Consider the following 18,678-nt stretch of genomic DNA (forward strand, 5'->3'; position numbering starts at 1 on the left):
TGCAGGCAGCATCTTCATTTTCTTGCCAGATTTGCCCTAATCTGTTTTCCACCGATGTGGAATATACAACAAATACACAACTTCCAATGTCCTTATGACACCATAAGGTTCTGTTCCTCTTCACATCTGTTTCTGTAGACAATACATCCTTTTCTACTTTTAAGTGTCCCAATAGTGTTTATTTAAAAAAAAAAAATCATAAAACTTCCCATAAATATTTTAGCCTTATGCAGTGTCATGTTCTTCAGCAGACTTGAATGTTTGGGGGTTTTTGTTCTCTTTATAGGCTTGTCTTTTTCTTTAAGAGTTTTCTTTAATGACATTCCTTTGGGTTTTTTTAATCAGCAGAGGAACAATTAAAAGCAACTGAGCAAGACTCTGGTACTTCACAGGCTGTGAAGAAGGTTAAGACAAAGCCAAAGCAAAACAGGGTGGAAGATTCTAAGGAAAAGGAATCTCACTATTCTGGAACTTCCACAGTTTCTACTTCAGGTGACACTGAAAGCAAGAGCTTTCTATGCCATCCTGTAACAGAAGAGCCCGGTGCTCAGTGTAGAAAAAGGCAACACAGATCTGGTCAAATGAAGCACTTGCAAAGTTTAAGTGGGACTGCAGCTGAACAGGTGTTGAGTACATCTGCAAAATGTGATGCTGAACATGGCAGTAATGCCCTACACCATTGCAGTGGCTTGCTCTGTGCAACCGAAAAGAATCCATTTGTCAGATTAGAGGACTGTAGTTATATCAATACATTAGTGAAGCCTTCAGCTATTGGAACTACCAACAGTTATAAATTGAATGGATTCTTCCATGTAACCCATGGTACTGGAGACCTGAATGATAGAATTTGCAACACTAGTAGAATGCAAAATGAGAGATCACTCATAAAAGGTGGTTTATCATCTAATAAAGAAAAGAATGAAAATGAAGAAGGCTGTGTTTCATGCTGCATGAATGAAAACAGTAAGTGTTTAAGGGGGAAAAACTGTAATATTGGTAGAAAGCATAGAAAAAAGATGAAAATCACAGAGAAGTCTGCAGATGTGGCTGGTAAATCCAAGAAGTGTGAGTTACAAACAGAAGCAGCAGTTGCCATGTCAAATTCATTTGCAGTTTCAGGACTAAATCATACTCTCTCAGCTTCATGCGATCATACATCAGATTTTGATACAGAAAAAAATACTCATGAACTTCAAACTGTATCAGCCTGGAGAAAGAGCAGTAGCAAATTACTTGCACTTGAAACTGGCTTTAAGAAGACATCTGTGCTCTCTGCAATAGTAAAAGGAGAAAATTCAAGCAGTATGGCAGATTATGCAGCTGCCTCAGATAGCCTGAGAGTATTAGCTCAGATCCATGATGTTTCTGATTGTCACAAAAGCAAGGCAGGAGGAAATTTGAACGAAGTTAATAAGAAATTGCAGCAGTTTACCTGTCAAAGAACAATACCCATGACTGGTAAAAAAGTTTGGCCTGTTGAATCTTGTGCCAGGACTTCTGAATGGTTTCTTAAAAATCATAGGTCAGAAGAAAAAAGACTTTTAAAGGCTGCTTTTGAGGATTCCTCTGATAAAAGCAGTGTTAAAGCTGTAGGAGATGGTGCAATGATTGGGAATGTGAGACAGCTGGATTTGCATGCATCACTGGCAGAAATTACAAAAGAAATTACACATAAAAAGATTGATCCAAATATTGACTGGCGGGCTTCATTTGAAACAATGGGATCCTCTTCTGTGGATTTTTATGAGACTTTGACAATGAACAATGAGAACGGGGAATCGCCAGTTAATACGGATGGGAGTGCCATGGCTTTTAACCATGATGATGTGCAAGAAGTTAAAGCAACCTTGAATTTTACAGCAAAACAAAAAGATGAAGATGAAGGAGGTGTAACAGAAAGAAGCCTGTCTGTGACAGTCCAGAATGCTACAGTAAAACAAAAGGATAAAAATGAAGGCAATGTGACAAATAGAAATCTGTCTGTTGCAGCCCAGAATGGTAAAATAAAACAAAAGGATAAAAATGAAGGCGATCTGACAAATAGAAACCTGACTGTGACACTCCAGAGTGGTACAATACAACAAGATAAAGATGAAGGAGTTGTGACAAATGGAAACCTGTCTGTGACAATCCAGAATGGTAGAATAAAACAAGATAAAGATGAAGAACTTGTGACAAATAGAAACCTGTCTGTAACAGTCCAGAATGACACAACAAAACAAAAGGGTAAAAATGAAGCAGAGGTGACAAACAGAAACCTGTCTGGGACAGTCCAGAATGGTACTTCTACAAGTAACACAAACAGTATAAACTTCAGCCCTAAAGTATCAGTAGTGAACCAGAAATTATCTGATTTAAACCTAATTAAACCATTAACATCTGGAAACCTGACAAAATTCAAAATTCCTTTATGCAGAAAGAAACCTAAATCCAAGAAACTGGAATCTGTCCATTCATTTGAAAGCAAAACTTGTAGTCCACTAGAGCTTCTTGAAAGCACTAGTCCAGAAAGGCAGAAGACAGGTGAAGGGACTTTCTTGGTAAAATCTGAGCAGGGTCCTCTTCCTGTGGTGAGTGATGCTGCATCTCCACCTTCCATACAGAAAAAAGCAGATGAGATCGACAGTAAGGACTTCCAGCAGAATGGCGCTGTGAATCTCTCTGATGAGATGTCCGTGCTCTCTGAAAGTTTTTCTGCGTATCCACATCCTCTTCTTGATGGACAACCAGAGCCATCTGTACCTGATTTCTATGGTACTGAATGTGTGCTGAAATCTAGTTTTCCTGATCATTCTTTGAATGCAGTCGACCACCTTGTTGGGTTAGAAATAAATGATGATAGAAAATCAAGACGGAATTTTTCACAACACAAAAATCAAAATTTACCAGATATCCTTGAAGCTTACAACCAAGATGTTCTTGTCATTGATGTGATTCAGGATGACCCTGACCTTTTCGGAACCAGTAATGAAGAGGCGCTTGCACCTGCACGCTGTGAAAATTGTCCAGTGAAAGCGTCCCCTGCAAACGGCATTAAAGACGCAAAGGAATATATTAAGCCTGAGTCTCCCGTTGCCTCAGAAAAGATGTATTCAGTAGAGAGTAGTTTTAGGTATGCATATCATTCTTTTTTTATCACAATATTTCTAAGTACTTTTATCTCATAGCTGTATACTTTGGTTTTAGTGATCAAGCTTCTTTAGAGACTTTTACTAATTTCTGTTGAAATTATTTCTTTTTTTGATTTTGTGTGTTTTAAGTTTGATTGAGCTATGACAGTATTCTGAATGCAGATAACTTCTTCATAAGAGCTGGGATAAACTCTGAATTGTAGGATAATTGTAGACAAAAAGAGCTTGTTTAAATGAAGTAAAATATGGAAATAGAAAGGAAGATAATTAAAAATAATATTCTTAATCTGACCTGATTGAAGATAACAGATATCCCTTTGATGGCAATTTTCTTAGTTGTAAAATGGTATAATACTTATAAGTGTTTTTAGTTTTTAGATGTAGCTTATTCTTATCTTGAATCTTTAAGAGGAGAATGGTTGTCACTACCGTAGTATTCCATTCTGCCATTCTTCTTCCCTCTTTTTCTTCTATCCCCGGATGTGAATATTTTTCAGATACGCGATTGGGTTAAGGTGTTGTAGAGGTTTATGATCCTGCATCTTCATTCAGCAAATTCCTGGTGTAAATCATTAGGTGTTAATGTTTTACTGGGTTTTGAGATGATAATGAAAGTCACAGGAGGAGAAAAAGAAATTCAAAGTAGAAACTAACTTTTGTAAATGAGATAGTTCTTCATGGAATGGATTGACTCATCTACTGTTTAGTCTGTCTTCTCTCTTAAGCTTTGATACTTGTGATCAGTGAAAAAGTTTTAAGATAGAATTTTTCATTTTACAAAAACAAGGTTTAGATAGAAATATTGCAGGATTTTCCTCTGAAGACTCGTTTTTTTATTGGGATGGGTGTTTTAATTTTCTTTGTGTAGTCTTTCTAGGTGGCTTTATGTTACCTGTATTTTTTACTACCTTATAACTGCATTCTTTTTTTTTTTATTTACTCACTTCTCTCCTTATCCTTTCCTTTTCATTAAACCCATGTGGAAAACAGGAAGGGAATCTTCTTTGAGGTGCTGAACACGTTTTTGAACATGAGAATAATAAACTTTCAGACGTTAATAGAATAAAATTTCTGCCAAAACAAGCCTCTAGAGAATGGTGGAAGTCTGTAGGAGTGTCCAACTTCTTGAGAAGCAGCTAGGCTGTAGCATAGTATATTTATTAGAGGGAGTATTAATTTCTTTCTGATACCTGTTGAATTTGTTTGCCATTATCCAAGGAAAATAAAAATGCATGGTTCTTCTTTCTTAGAATTTCCTCGTAATTTTCTAAAGAAAAAGGCAAAATTTCTTATTTTGCTTTTTATCTTCCATAATTTGATGCAAAGATTATTAGCTGGTGATTGACCATAGTTGGTGGCAGTCAGGAACATATTAATGAACTGCATATGAGAATATTGAAATAAGACAATAGACCTTACCACTGTTTTATTGGGTGGTATCACCAGATAATACCAGATCATGGCCAGTTCATACTAATTTGTTTTATTTTGCTGAGTTTTACCAAATACAACTGGGACTTCAACAGTTTATTTCTCTGGTGCATGCATTTTACATAAAGAGGAGTGCTGGTTACTTCCAGCCATCAGGAAAACATTCTGGACTGAAGTCTGAATGGGGCAGTAAAATTAATTTTTCACATATGCTTTTGTTTGCCATTTTCTGTTGCCTTGACTAGACAGCTTGCTGTCATTACACTTGGTGTCACTCACCAGGTACAAGCTTCTAAAATCTGTGATGATTGTGATGATTTAAATACATCACGTATTTAGATCGTAAGATTTAAATATATATTTGTCCCTCCTGAGCTTTTCTAAGAATTATTTTTCCCCAGCTTATCTTTGGAATAGGTGTATTCTTCCTATGAACAGTTGTTTTTGTTACTCTCTCTGAGATTCATTTTTATGCAAATGATCTTGAATATAAAATTACTATAAATCACATTTTTTAGAAACTGATGAATTGGCTCATTAGTACAGTATTTTCTTGTTTTGCTCTACAGAGAAAATTTCCCTTCCTGGTATTTTAGGCAAAGATTAAATGAGATAATGAGCTTTTACTGAAAATTTTGGGTTTGAAATGTCTTGGTTTGACTTAATATGTTGAGGTGTATACCTGAAGGGATGGACATGAGAAAGCCAAAAGAGAAGGTTAAAAAGAGTCTTAAAATAGTGTGTTGGATGTAAGGATTCTGTCCACAGCTAAAAGTATTATGGAGAATTTTTTATTTTATGTAACTGATGGGTTATTTTTGCTTTTGTGCAAGATGGAAATCTTAAATATACCTTTTGTTCAAAACAGATGCATGCAAGAATCTGGAATGTCAAGTGATACTGAAAATTCTTGTAATTTGGTGTTAAAAGGTAAGGGTATCTGGAAATGTTTTGGTATATAATCAAAAGAAGAAAGAGACCTAAAAGATGTTTGGTGTCAAAACCAAAGCTTTCTGCTTTCCACAAAAAAAAAAAAAAAAAAAAAAGGAACTTGTCTGGTTTTGTATTATCTTTCTATTGTAACACCAATTTCTTTCCTAATGCATATTGAGTCAATAACTTTCAAAACAACACAAGCCTGAATCATACAGGGAACATACACTTCTCTGTAGTCTGTTGGTAGTACTGGTGGGTTGGAGTGGGGGGTTTTTGTTTGGTTTTGATTCTGTGTTTTTTTGATATTTCTGATAGTTTTAGGCAAAGAGTTCTTTTAGTTTCTGAGATCATAGTAAGATGCTGAGTCCTGTGATACTGCTTTGGAGTTTAGGTCAGAGTTAGAGGTGGTTGTTCTGTTGTGTTCATCAGCACACAAAATTTTGTAATCAGGTTTATTTCCAGGTTGTCCTTTTGGGGTTTTTTGTGGATTCCAGATACACTGTGCTGTTTTTTAAGGATGCCCTTTTTTAATGGAACAAGTTTACTTCTTATTTAGTGGGGTTTTTCTTCCTATTTAAAGCAGAACAGTCCACCTAGGCAGCACATAAATGTGATTTGTTTGATTTTCTATGGCTTGCATACCAGACCTATTGTGTGATCTATACCTAGTGTAGAAGTTTCTACTTGTAGGAGCAGGATTTTGGCTTTGACTAGAAGCCTGTTACTGACAGTGGTGAACACAGAGTACTGAGACTGGTTTTGGAGGTTTATAGTGTTTCCCTTCTGGTATCTGTTTGTCAACTTGTTGTTAATCTGATATTCTGATGTTACATGTTGATTTTGCTTCAGACTTGAAAGGTGTCTGTGACAGTACCTCTTGTACTGGTTTTCCACATTAATGTTTGTACATTTTCAGCTGAAGACGTGAACACCCACAATTCTTCCAGAGGAAGCACTCCTTCAGGAGATGTGACTGAGGACTTTCTTAAAGATAGGCAACAGAGCAAACTAGATGAACTTTTGACGAGTTTGGACATGGATGAAAAGGTACTGAGAAATTATGCTTTCTCTCCTTAAATGGTTTGGGCAATTACAATCCACATAATTGGATAATTTTAGTTACTAATGCTGTTTTATCAACAAAATTTAAAATTTCATACAATGAAGAGAGTGTTAGCATTTCCTAGATTACTGTGTATTGGCAATATAATCTTTACTTAACAGAATTTGATTCTATTTTAATTGTCACCAACATTTAAGCTTCAAATTTGAAGTGAAACAGGATATTGTTGTATCAGTTGTTGCAGTAATGCTGTATTCCCAATGGTATGAAAATTACTGTTCCAGTCACCTATGAGTACTGCTTATAGTATGACTATAAAGGTAATCTATGACATTTTCACATAACATACTTAATTTTAAATGTTGCTGTTAAATGCCTCTCAGTATCAGAAGGATGGGGCAGTGTTGGAAAGCTGGGGAGCTGCACAGCCATCATGTACCAAAGAAGAATCATTCTAGTCTTCGTTAGTTAGGCAAAAAGGGCCTTTAAAATACAAATTTCTAGCTGTTCAGAGGGAATGATTTTCATGCTCACTGACTTTATCTGATCTTTCTCTGTCTTCACTCCTCTAGACAGTAAGTCTAGGTCTTTTAAGATTTGCTGAAGTTTTATACTGTTTGCTTCTTTGGTAATGAATTGGAATTTATATCTCTCTACCACTCATACATAGTTGCTGATAGCACTTACTGTTTTCCACCACTTCAGGAGTGGCTAATGGTTTTAACTGGATAAGTTAAACTGTAAAATTCACATGGTTAAAAATTGCTAAGTAATTGAGAAGTTAATCAAACAACAGAGAATCAGTTTCCCTTTCAAAATTGTTTAAAAAAGAGAAACATTTTCAGCAAATGAAATTTGGGCTAACATGCAATTCACAGAGTTAACAGTGCCATTTTATTTCCTGATCTTTTGGAGAGATAAAAAGGTCAAATTGTAAGGTTTGCTGAAGGTGGAGTACTTGTTGCAATATTACCAGGTCAGTCCCAGCTGGGTTGTTTCATAGCCTTGTGGCTTTATAAAATCAGTGTCCTAGTGTTTGCTTTTCTGTGCTGTGTTGGACAGCAGAAAATACTTATAAATAATCTCACCCAACCCAAACTCAAAACCACAAAATGCATACTAAGCCCTACATAAACCTGTTCTGTATGTGAACAGAGAGCAGCAGTGCACTCCTGCTGGGGGAATTACTGCAGGTACTCTACGGTTCAGGGAGATTTTTCACATTTTGCTTTTATGATGGTTTTTCCAATTAATAATCCTGTGAGAAGGGCAAAAAATAACCATGGAGAAAATGCTACAAGTATGCAGGAAGTGGTAAAATAAAGTTTGGAAATCTGCTGCAAGGATATGCATCTGTAATTCTTTGGCTATAATAAGTTTGTGAGGAAATATGAAGTCCTAAGTTACTTCATATATAATGGATGAAACAAAGCCAGGATTGTGTGACTTCATTCTGTATTAGTCTTTTCAGATTCTCACCTACAAATACGTTTTGTGCTGTCTTTTTTCGTCATATCATTGGGGATTTTTTAACTGTTCACGATTGTGTAGAGCTGAGCAAAAAGCCTAAATTCCTCCTCAGTGCAGTTTTAAATTTCAGTAAACTTGATGGAATTACTTTTGTGGTATTCCACACATCTGTCAGGTGCAGTTAAAATTAGGCAGTGGGCCTAAAAATTGCTGAGATTATCATGGGATCAAAGAGAAGTGAAGACAGTCACATGACCTTTTTTCCCAATTAAAAATCACTGTTTTAAAGAACACAGGGTATAAAGGCAGTATGTCCATTAAAAAAGATGTTGTAAGAGTAATCCTGCACACTGAATTAGTTTCTACAGTTAAGACTTACTTAATACCTTGCAATGACCACTAACAGTTTTAAGTCTGTAAAGCATAACAGGCTTAGTAGTGTTTTGCTGTACCTGAAAATAATTTCTAAATATCATTACAGTTCAAGCTTGCAGATGGGGTGCCTGATGCTGAAGACGAAAACAAGACTGAAGCTGAAAAAAGGTACATATAGTGTGTCCTTCATGTAACCTGTGGTGTTCCCCAGTTACTATATAAATAAAACATGATGCTGTTACCTGAACACCACCAGTATTCAATTTTCCATGTTACTGTAACTATGTGATGAAGAACATAAATATGTGAAATAATATGATTTCACTCTACAAAGTACTGAACAAGTATAGTCATAGCCTGACAGGACAATAGGGCTTATTTTGTCTTTTGACTGGTGGCAAGATATATTAACTTCGTAACAGTGTCTCACTTTTGCATCTCAATGTGAGTGTAGCATAAGATGCATTTCTTACCACAACAGCACTTACCAGAACTTAACAAAACCAAAAGATTGTAATAAATAAATCATGAAGCTTTCATTTTTCTTTTCTACTTATGAAAGAATTGAAAGATCTCATTCAAATTCAGGCTGACAAATATTTGTGAAGCAGTAGAAAAAGGTGCTTAAAAACATGTCACATGCAGTTAAGGACATACTTTACTGTTCTTCTAGCTTCAAGCTGTGTTTGCACTGTTTATTGTACACATAATTTCTTAGTCTGATTTACAGAATCACTGAGTAAGCTGAGTTGGAAAGGATCCATAAGGATCATCAAGTCCTACTCCTGGCCCTCCACAGCGCTATTCCCAAGAGTAGCACCATGTGCCTGAGAGCACTGTCCAGATGCTTCTTGAGCTCTGTGAGGCTTGGTACTGTGACCCCTTCCCTTGAGAACCTGTTCCAGTGCCTGACCACCCTCTGGGTGAAGAACCTTTTTCTAATACTCAATGTAAGCCTCCCCTGACATCTTCAGGCCATTCCCTCAGGTCCTGTCACCAGAAAGAAGAGATCAGTGCCTGTCCCTCCTCTTCCCCTCACAAGGAAGTTTCATACTGCAGTGAGGTCTCCCCTCAGTCTCATCTCCAGACTGAACAGACCAAGTGACCTCAGGCACTCCTCACCAGGCTTCCCCTCAAGGCCCTTCACCATTTTAATTTCCCTCCTCTGGACACCCTCTAATAGTTTAATGCCTTTCTTACGTTGTGGCACCCAAAACTGCACAAAATATTTAAGGTGAGGCCAGGTCAGTGCAGAGCAGAGTGGGACAGTCCTGTCCCTTGGCCAGCTGGCAATGCCCCCAGGAGATGCTTGTCCCTCGTGGCTGCCAGGGCACTGCTGACTCATGTTCAACTTGACATCAAGGAGGACCCTCAGGTCCCTTTCCACGGTGCTGCTCTCCAGCCTCTCATTTCCCAGTCTGTCTGTACTTCCAGGGTTGCCCAATCTCGGGTGCAGAATCTGTCACTTTCCCTTGATGAACTTCATATGGTGGGTGGTTGTCCAAGCCTGAATTAGTGTCAAACTGAGGAATTTTCATTCATCAGCAGTCCAGAAATGACGGAGAATTAGTTTTTGTAGGAAAGGTACAGTTAAGGTGGAATTTTTAAGTAATTAGAAGAGAAAACATATTTCAAAATGTTATGGTTTAGGAGCAGTAATCACCAATTAGCTACTTCAGAAATTAACTCTGTCCTGGATGGAGCTAGGACGCAGTAATCTCAAAATAACCAAGAAACCTTAACTGGCATAGTAGAGAGTACTGCTTTTTTTCCAGCACTGCTCACATTTCTGTGACAGACTTCAGTGTGCCAGAATTCTGTTAGTAGAGAATACTGCATCTTTTTGTTAATCCACTAGAGAGCTCCAAGCTCCTCCTTCTGCTATAAAATACCCATTTAAGTTTGCCTTAGTAGCATAAATAATTCTTTATATTATTGAATAAGTAGATTGTACTGAATAAAATATGTTTGTGCAATGCAGTACTCTGTGGTTAGAGAAGAGGCCTCCATTTGGAGTTGAACTATTTTCTCTAGTTTTACTGAAAAATGTTGCCATTACGAAGTTTTGTCTGGAAGAAAACAAAGTTGCTGTTCTTATTTAGCAAACTCCACTTCTAGTGATGCTGTTATTAAAAAAATAATGCTAGTAGAACTGTGTAGTTTACAGATCCTGGCAAAATTGTGTGTAATTTCATGTCTAGATTAAAGAAATCTGAAGGAAAACTGTTTTGAAAAGCCTGTTGTGTCAGAACTGAGGCTGGCATCATGAGAAAGCATAAGAAGATTTTATGTGGTAATTTGACATTTCTGAGTAACTAAAATTGCAGATCTTTTGTGCCCTCTGGAAATCAACCCAAATGCATTGATGAGAATAAAGATTGATCTTGAAAAATTTGGGTTTGTTAGATGGAATTTTTTCCTCTCTAGTGTAGCATTTTTATTTCAAATTGTGTTGAAACATCCTGAAGTTCAGGAACTATTTGAATTATCCTGGCTATGAGAAGTATTCAATATCTTGAATCCCTTATAGGAGGTAGCAATTTTGCTTCTGTCTGTAGAGGAGCAAGCAAGTTAAAATGTCCTTTGTACTGAACCAGGATTCTTAACTGAAAGGGGGAAGGGGACCAAGATCTCTTGAAAGGGGATAATGTTTTTCCTGTGGCTTTGTTTACAAATACCAAAGAGATTACCAAGTGTTTTGCTAGCAATATTTTTAGCTTATTTTTGAAAGCACCATATTTTAGTAGTTTAATTTTCTGGAATATATATATTTGTGAATAAAAGCAGAACAGTCTTTAATTGGAGATCCTTTTGAAATCTCCTAAATCTTCTGTCCAGTAGTCAGTTTTTAGGAAAGAAAACATCTTCAGATGTAATTTGAAAAGCCTTGAGGTTTACTCCTTTGGCAGATATTACATAATAAACTAACATAAAGTAGATTCTTCTTCAGAGGTAACAGAAGTCATCTCAGTCTTCTTGTCAGCATGGGGGTGGGAGGGAAGAAATGGTTCACAGGTGCTTTTTTTTCTTACTGAATTTCATATGGTTATATGTTAGGGCAGAGTAATCTCAGCTAAAATCGTAATCACATTGGACCAGGCAAATGAGAGTAATGAAAGTGAAATTGTTGGGACTGCTGGCTATTTAAATTTATAGCAAGTTTTGAAGTGTTGTGTAAAGTGTTGAAGAAATTCTCATCTTTTATACACTTAATTCCTCTTTTTAGGTATGCAGTACATGAAAGAAACCCCTGTTTAAGTGGGTTAAAGAAACTAATTTTAACAAATTTTTGTATTTTAATACTCAACAGTGACTGTAAATGCAAAGTGAACAGTGAATTGCTATCAGAATTGCCATTGAATGACCAAGAAGCAAATCTCTTCAGTGAAGCTTCAGAGATGAAATCTTGGGCAAATGGTATTGTATGCTGTGTTGGTGAACCCTTCGGAATTTTTTGGGTTGTTTTTTTGTGTTTGTTTGGTTGTTTGGGTTTTTTTTGGTGCTTTATTTGCCTATGAAATCTTAAGAACTATCATCAGTTCCTGAAGATATTGCCTGGAATTTTACTTTTCATATCTGATAACAAAACTGCAAGCTCTCATCTGGTAGGTTAGTGAGAGGTTTGGGGTTGGGGTTTTACCAGAATTCTATTCAGTAGGGTCAAATAGAAATAATTCTATCTGATATTTATGCCTCTCAGATGCTTTAATGGTACAGCAGTGCCTGCATTCTTGCATTCTTAGTAGTTTGACATACTGTGTTTGAGACATGTTATTAGCAAGTAAATAAAGGAAATGTTTTCCTTTATTTGTGGCCAGAGAATGTGCCTGCAGATTTGGTTGGTTGATGGTTCTTAATAAAATTTGCCAGAATGGTTTGCCCACCTTGGTGAAGGTCAGAACTTTATGTTTATGCCAGTTCAAATGGTTTTGACTGCATCAAATAATTATATAGGTTTAATAAGTAACACTTCATGTTGACCCAGTACACTTCACACGTGGGACAGATACCTCTACAGTGTCTGTGCTACCAGAGAAATCACAATGGAACTGCAGTATATTTGCACATAACAAATCTGACATTAGCCTTGCATAAATGCATGGTCTATTTGGCATACAAGATAGGGAAAACAGGGATTGATTACTTGTGGATAGATACTGTGCTGTTTCTTTGCAACAGGTGCTTTGGAAATCAATATTTTTAGAATTATTGATTAATGTGGACATTTATAAACATGGATTTCTTGAATTAAGACCAGTGACAAGTGTTCTCATTTAGTTTCAAATTATACTGTCAGTGTGAGCTTGTAGAACATTTTTAAAATCATAAAACAATATTTGCAGGTAGTGCAAGAAATACATGCTGCAAAAATCAATTTTGAATATGTCTTCAGACTGCAATTGTTTGAAACTCTTCATATCTTTGGCCTTCAAAGCATATACATAGACTTCTGAAGAGTACTTTTAAGTCTTTCTTCTTAAAGTCATTAGAAAGTTGCCAAAGCAACTGTGCTAGCACAGGGCAAAACAGCTTTTATTCCCAGAACTGTGCTGGCAGGATTGGCTATTTCACTTTAGTGCCTGCTTCCCTACAAGTCTGACCTACAGTCAACAAGGGAGAGTACAAACTCTTGAAAGGACCTGGTCAGAAACTCTGTGCTTGGGGATGGGAAGAATCTGGAGGAAAGATCAAATTCCCAGTGGCATTTTTCTGTAGCTAGCAGTTGGCTGTTTCATCAGTCTTTTTCTTGTCACTAAATGCATCCAATCCTGAATTTATTGAGTGGTCCACTATCACTTCACAAGTTTTTGCAATATGACAATACATAATATTAAATACTCACTGTTGTACATTATGCTCTTCCTTCCTATCCTGTGGTGGTCCTGTCTGTTAGGAAGACATGGAGATTAAGAGCTATGTACCTAGTGCCAGTCTCCAGTAGAACATTCATTACTGGATGCTCTTTAGTAACTATAGTTTGCCAGAAAGGGCTAAGCACCCTGTCTTTTGAACACTCAGTTCTTTGAAGGGGCCAGATGGGAATCCTAGAATGCTTTCATTCAAAAGCTCTCATTTGTCTTTAGATATGGAGTTGAAAATTTGAACTTTTATCTTTAGTTATCATTATTCATTTTTCCAAGAAAGAAAACTGTCATTCAGTAATGAAGTTCTAAAACCAAGTTTCATGGTTAAGACACCAGTAACCCTGGGCTTAAACTTGCTACTTGCACTGCTTAAAACATAAGAGTATAAAAAGTTTTCTGTCAGTTCTGAGAAAATAGCTTAAATTTAGGGCTAGTGATGTTGGAATGCAGAGATTACTGATAAAGTGAATAGTTTTTGAAATTAAAACTTACAGATATTTTTATTCCTTTTCTTATCTCTGTAAGTTAGAGCAGGAACCTTGGATAAAGTAGTGAAGATTTTAATTTAAATGTGCTTACTCTTGAAGTTTGTGTAAGGTCTCACTTTTAGGATAATTAAGAAAACTGTAATTTAAATTACTGGCTTTAGACTGCATTAATCAAATTTTCCTTAATCATTGCTGAAGGAACTATAAATATAAAGGAAAATAAGATAAATGAGAGTGGTTTCAGTATGACTCGTTTTCATTATGTGATTTGCTACCCTCATCCCAATTTTTAGGTTACAAATCTTCAGGAAGAAGTACTTTAGTGCCATTGAGGGATTGTGGAGTTTTTGAGCCATGGAAGATGGAGAAAAGCGCAGTTGTGAGTTTTTGAATCCTTGATTTCTGATCATTTGGCACAAAATTATAGATACTCCATTCATTATAGATACTCCAGAAGTTTCCCATGTATCAAGTCAGAAACTGAATCTGTACGCTTGTGTTTCTACACCTTTAAAGATGTTATCACTAAGTATAATTTTTGAGAACAAAATCAACAATGAAGGGACTGCTATTCACAGTGAAGTTTTCTTGATTTCTGTTTTCAGCCTAAGTGAAATCAAATCACGTTTTTTGTTTGTTGGGGTTTGTAGAACTAAAAAACAGACAAAATTTCACATGTTTAGGACAGCCTGCTTTATCCATGATTCTGGGCACTGATAAAGGGTCAAGGAAACTGATACCCCAGAGTTCTCAGGTCGTTATTCAGAGCTGTGCAGGAACTTTCCACCTTTCTCCCTCCTCTCTACTCATTGTCCATCTCATTTAGCAGTTCTTGCATTATCCCTGTTTGTGGTCTTCAAGACAGGCTTTTGTTGTTTTAAACACTAATGTGACATGAGAAGGGATTGGTCTTTGTGTCCTTTGAAATGCTTCAAGTACAGTATAGAGATGAGGGTTGTTTCAGAGGCTTAATTATAGATCACTTTTGTTTATGGTTTGTAGATACTGTGAAATTCTAAAAAAGCAAATACCATGTTTACTTTCAAGAAATATTATTTGGCTTTTTCTGCTTGTTGTAATTTTATTTTATTCCAGGCTTCTCATTCAGTCCAGCAGATCCTTGATGCACTTAACTTGCCCCGTAAATACTGCAGATACTATTTCATGACTTCACGTGGCTGTGAAAGAACAAAGTGTTGGTTCTCTCATGTTCCAGTACAAGGGGATGAAAAGGTAAATTGATTTATTGAAGTAAGGAAAAGATTGTAAGTGTGAACTTTCTAAAACCAAATCATCATCTCCTTTGTTCATTTATATATGGGAAGTGAATAATCAGAGATTGATGGATGAAAAAATTGTTCAGAAATTCTTTCTCTCAAAGTCTTTCAAAGTTTTTTTTAAATATGGTGTGATTTTGAACTAGTAGATGCTTTAAGAGAACACACATCAACAATTAGGCTGTACAAATACAGGGTAGCAGAGTGGGCAGATTCTGAGACATTTCTATCCTGAACATCAGAGACTTTAACCAAAACTTTGCAAAGACTTTATATGTATTGTTAAAACCAAAAGACATCTGTGGTATATTACCTTCTGCATGTTTTGTGCAACAATGGGCATGTTTGTTGTAAGATTCCTTAATCTCCTTAAATGGAGCAACAATTCTCATAGTATTTGCAAGCAAGAATGATTTTCCAATGATCGGCAAAGTAAATATGTTTTCAAACCATTTAACAGAGTCATTATGAGTTTAATGCTTCCAAGAACTGTGCAAGGCAGGCTAATTGCACTGACATGTAATAAGATTTTGAAATCAGCTGTATGAAAGTTTTGTAAGTTAACTGGAAACAAACAAAAGCATCAAGGCAAGTAACCAATAACAAATGCCTAAACTTGCCCTCATCAGGTCTTACAAGATTTATTTCTTACCTACCATCTTACTGGTATGAGTGCAATTTTATCATTGATGTCAGTAAGCAAAAAAAATTCAGAATTAAAATATAAAAAATAACTTGCAGTTAACCTGTTAGACATAATTGCTAAAAAAAGTTAACATCTAAAGGAACTTGTCCATCTTCCTGATATCTTAAATATATTGCATCATAATTTTAAAAATCCATCAGTGTAATTTGGTTTTATTTTTCATGTTTTCTCTTTTCCTTTATATATAAAAAAAGCTGCTTTATTTTTTTTAATGCTTTCTAACCCCTTTGAAAATTTATACATCTTAAAAATACTAAGATAATTTGAGAATAGTTTCGTATGGAACATTTTTCCTTTCTTCTCAAGTGTGATGTATCTTTAACAGTCTGTAGTGAATATTTGTAATTTTCAGCTAGTTATCTGAATTATTGTGGTTTGTAGTGCTTCATTATATTAGGCGCATTAAAGAATTATTTGCCTAAAACTATTAAAAAATCCATTCCACTTGATTTTACTTGTGGTGCAGCACTCCAGCACACTTTAACTGTTCTACCCACCAAACCTAGCCAAATTTTCTTGATAGTCTGAAAGTATATCTCAGTTTTGTTTTTGTATGCATTTATGTTTTTAGTCTTGTCCATTTAAAAATTATAATGGGTCAAGCACCTCATGGTGGCACCAAAGTACATAAATTAAAAACAGGTAAAGAAGTGATAAAGGTGTCTAATCTTATACAGGAGGAATAAATCTCTTCAGGAGAGCTGTTATGCAGACTGATAGTGCACTTGCTTAGAGCTATGTTCTCAGTCATAATAGTTACCAGAGTTTTTGAAGAGAGATACCTTTCCCCATAATGATATTTTTTCTTTATCATTAAGTAACTGGTTGATGTTTTAAGGCATAACTTCCTAGTATTTAACACTTTAAGTTGTAGTTGATCACACAACACAGTAGTGCTTGAATTCATAAAAACATCATATGTTTTGAAAATCAGCATACACTTGAGCTCAGCAGGTTGTACCAGTTACCAGTTTTTTGGGGTTTTTTTTAAAAGATGCCTCTTGTTTTCAAACAGTGAAATCTGTTTTGTACTAGGTAAAGTGAACAAAGGACTGTTTCAGATACTTGCCAAAGTATTTAAAGGTAGGGTGGACATTAACAATATGCATTGCATGCATTAACAATATGTGATGGAGAAGAGGGTAAAGGAGGTGACGCTGGACTTGTCTCGGTGGTCCTCAGGGAAAGTGACAGTGAGCTAATTACAGTGAATTGTTTTGCTCAAATGACACTTCAGAGTGTAGCACAGGCAATCATTTTATGGTTAAATAAGTGGTTTCAAAACATGTTGTTATGCAAGCTGTATTTCTCTTTGTGATTTTATTTTAGCTTTGTGAACCTTATTCATTAATGTTTTCTTACTCCTATCCATTAAATAAATTTTTACTTTCTGTGTACTTTTTACTCTCCTTTTCCTTGATCCTATGAACTTCTTAACTAGAAACAAAAAGGATATAAAACAGGAGGATTTCTGCCTTCATTAGTGTTGTCTTACAACTTCAAGGCCTTGGATGTATGCTTTTGTCATGGTGGATTTTGGTTTTGTTTTTTTTAATGTGGCTTTCTAAAGAAATGAGATTCTACACTGTCTTTTTATTACTGCCTCTAACCATCACTAAATGACCTTTGAACCTTTTGGTCAGTTTCAGCCACATTGAATAGAGATTGTGCATCTCAAAGCTTCCATGGTGTACAGAAACTTCCTGTAAGAAGGATCCTGGTTTTGATCTCCCCGAGATAAAGGCTGCAGTATGGGAGTTTCTCCCTTATTAAGCAATAGAGTGGGCACTGACTGGGAGATGCTGAAGTATTTAGTGAATTCCTGGTGCTTATTCTTCTGAATAAGCACCTCTGTGTTATTGTAGTAGGACCATGTTTTCACTGGAGTGTTGGTTGGTTGTATAAGATCCAGAGGCCTTTATTACATTTTTTTATTAAATCATTGTGTTAAATGAGTCATGGAATCAACTGATAGATGTTAGAATAGTGTGGTTGATACTGCCCTTCGAAAATAGGAATAATCTCTTTCATGTACCTTCATTCAAAATCTATTACAGCTAACTCAAAATTTGAAGATTCTCACATTTTTACATAGTCTGTGGGTGCAGTTACACCTTTCAAAGTTGGAACAACTAAATCAACTGCAGCTTTCTAGAAGGTGTAAATGAATAACACATTTAGTTTCTTTTATTAATGTCACACAGCATGTCCCATGATTAAATAATACTACAAATGATTGTCCAAGCAATTTCACTAATACTTGGAACAGTCAGAGCCCCAGATGCAATCTTGGCTTTTTTTGGGAGTCAGGCCAAAGACGGAGAAAAACAGATTCCAAAACAAAGCAAACTAATTTCCATACTGTAAGCATGTGCTAAAGTTTATTCTGGAAATGCCCTCAGCCACCTGGGAATATAGATTTGGATTAAGTGAGTTAACCTGTCCTGAAGTGACACTTCACGTATATTAATCCAAACTTTGACACGATTTTTTGAAAGGCATATCTTAGAGTATAGGTCAACATTTTTTGTTGAGATTTTTTGAGATACTGCTTCCAAATAAAAACAATAAGCTTTATTTATACTTAGATGTACAGTTTTTGTATTCTTTGGCTTGATGATCTAAACAGGTTAATGGTTTTAAAATAAGGACGATGTCTGGGCCATAAACCAGTATCTTCTGCTTTGATAATAATTCATTTCCTGTATAGCAAACTTCATGAGTGAATCCTGTGTCATTTTTAAGTTGCATGTGAAAATAAACCTGATTCAGTTCTTTAATACCATGGCTACTATTTTAGGGCATTTTCTGTCTTTTGATGTTTAACTATGTCAGAAAATCTTACTGCATATGACCAATTTACATTGTTGTGCAGAAAGATTGTAAATTTCCAGAAGGGACAGAGAATTTCTGAAAGGGGATGAGGGCTTTCTCTA

The 18,678-nt window shown here is 35.9% G+C and overlaps 1 protein-coding gene across 4 annotated transcripts in view; it reads left to right on the forward strand.

Annotated features, from left to right (window-relative positions):
- TOPAZ1 (testis and ovary specific TOPAZ 1) overlaps nucleotides 1-18,678 on the forward strand; it is a 40,455-nt gene that overhangs the window by 3,494 nt on the left and 18,283 nt on the right. For 3 of the 4 annotated variants that reach the window (XR_015276314.1, XM_086850303.1, XM_086850313.1), the window contains 7 exons: nucleotides 346-3,112; nucleotides 5,431-5,492; nucleotides 6,415-6,545; nucleotides 8,513-8,574; nucleotides 11,717-11,823; nucleotides 14,053-14,138; nucleotides 14,855-14,992. Coding sequence is in view for 3 of the 4 variants with exons in the window: in XM_086850303.1 (XP_086706429.1) it covers nucleotides 346-3,112; nucleotides 5,431-5,492; nucleotides 6,415-6,545; nucleotides 8,513-8,574; nucleotides 11,717-11,823; nucleotides 14,053-14,138; nucleotides 14,855-14,992 (3,353 nt within the window). In the remaining variant the exon portion in view is untranslated. The remainder of the gene's footprint in view (nucleotides 1-345; nucleotides 3,113-5,430; nucleotides 5,493-6,414; nucleotides 6,546-8,512; nucleotides 8,575-11,716; nucleotides 11,824-14,052; nucleotides 14,139-14,854; nucleotides 14,993-18,678) is intronic. The other variant, XM_086850307.1, reaches the window with a different exon arrangement.

Source organism: Cyanistes caeruleus, chromosome 1, assembly GCF_971803275.1.
Source record: "Cyanistes caeruleus chromosome 1, bCyaCae1.hap1.1, whole genome shotgun sequence".
Classification (NCBI taxonomy): Eukaryota; Metazoa; Chordata; class Aves; order Passeriformes; family Paridae; genus Cyanistes; species Cyanistes caeruleus.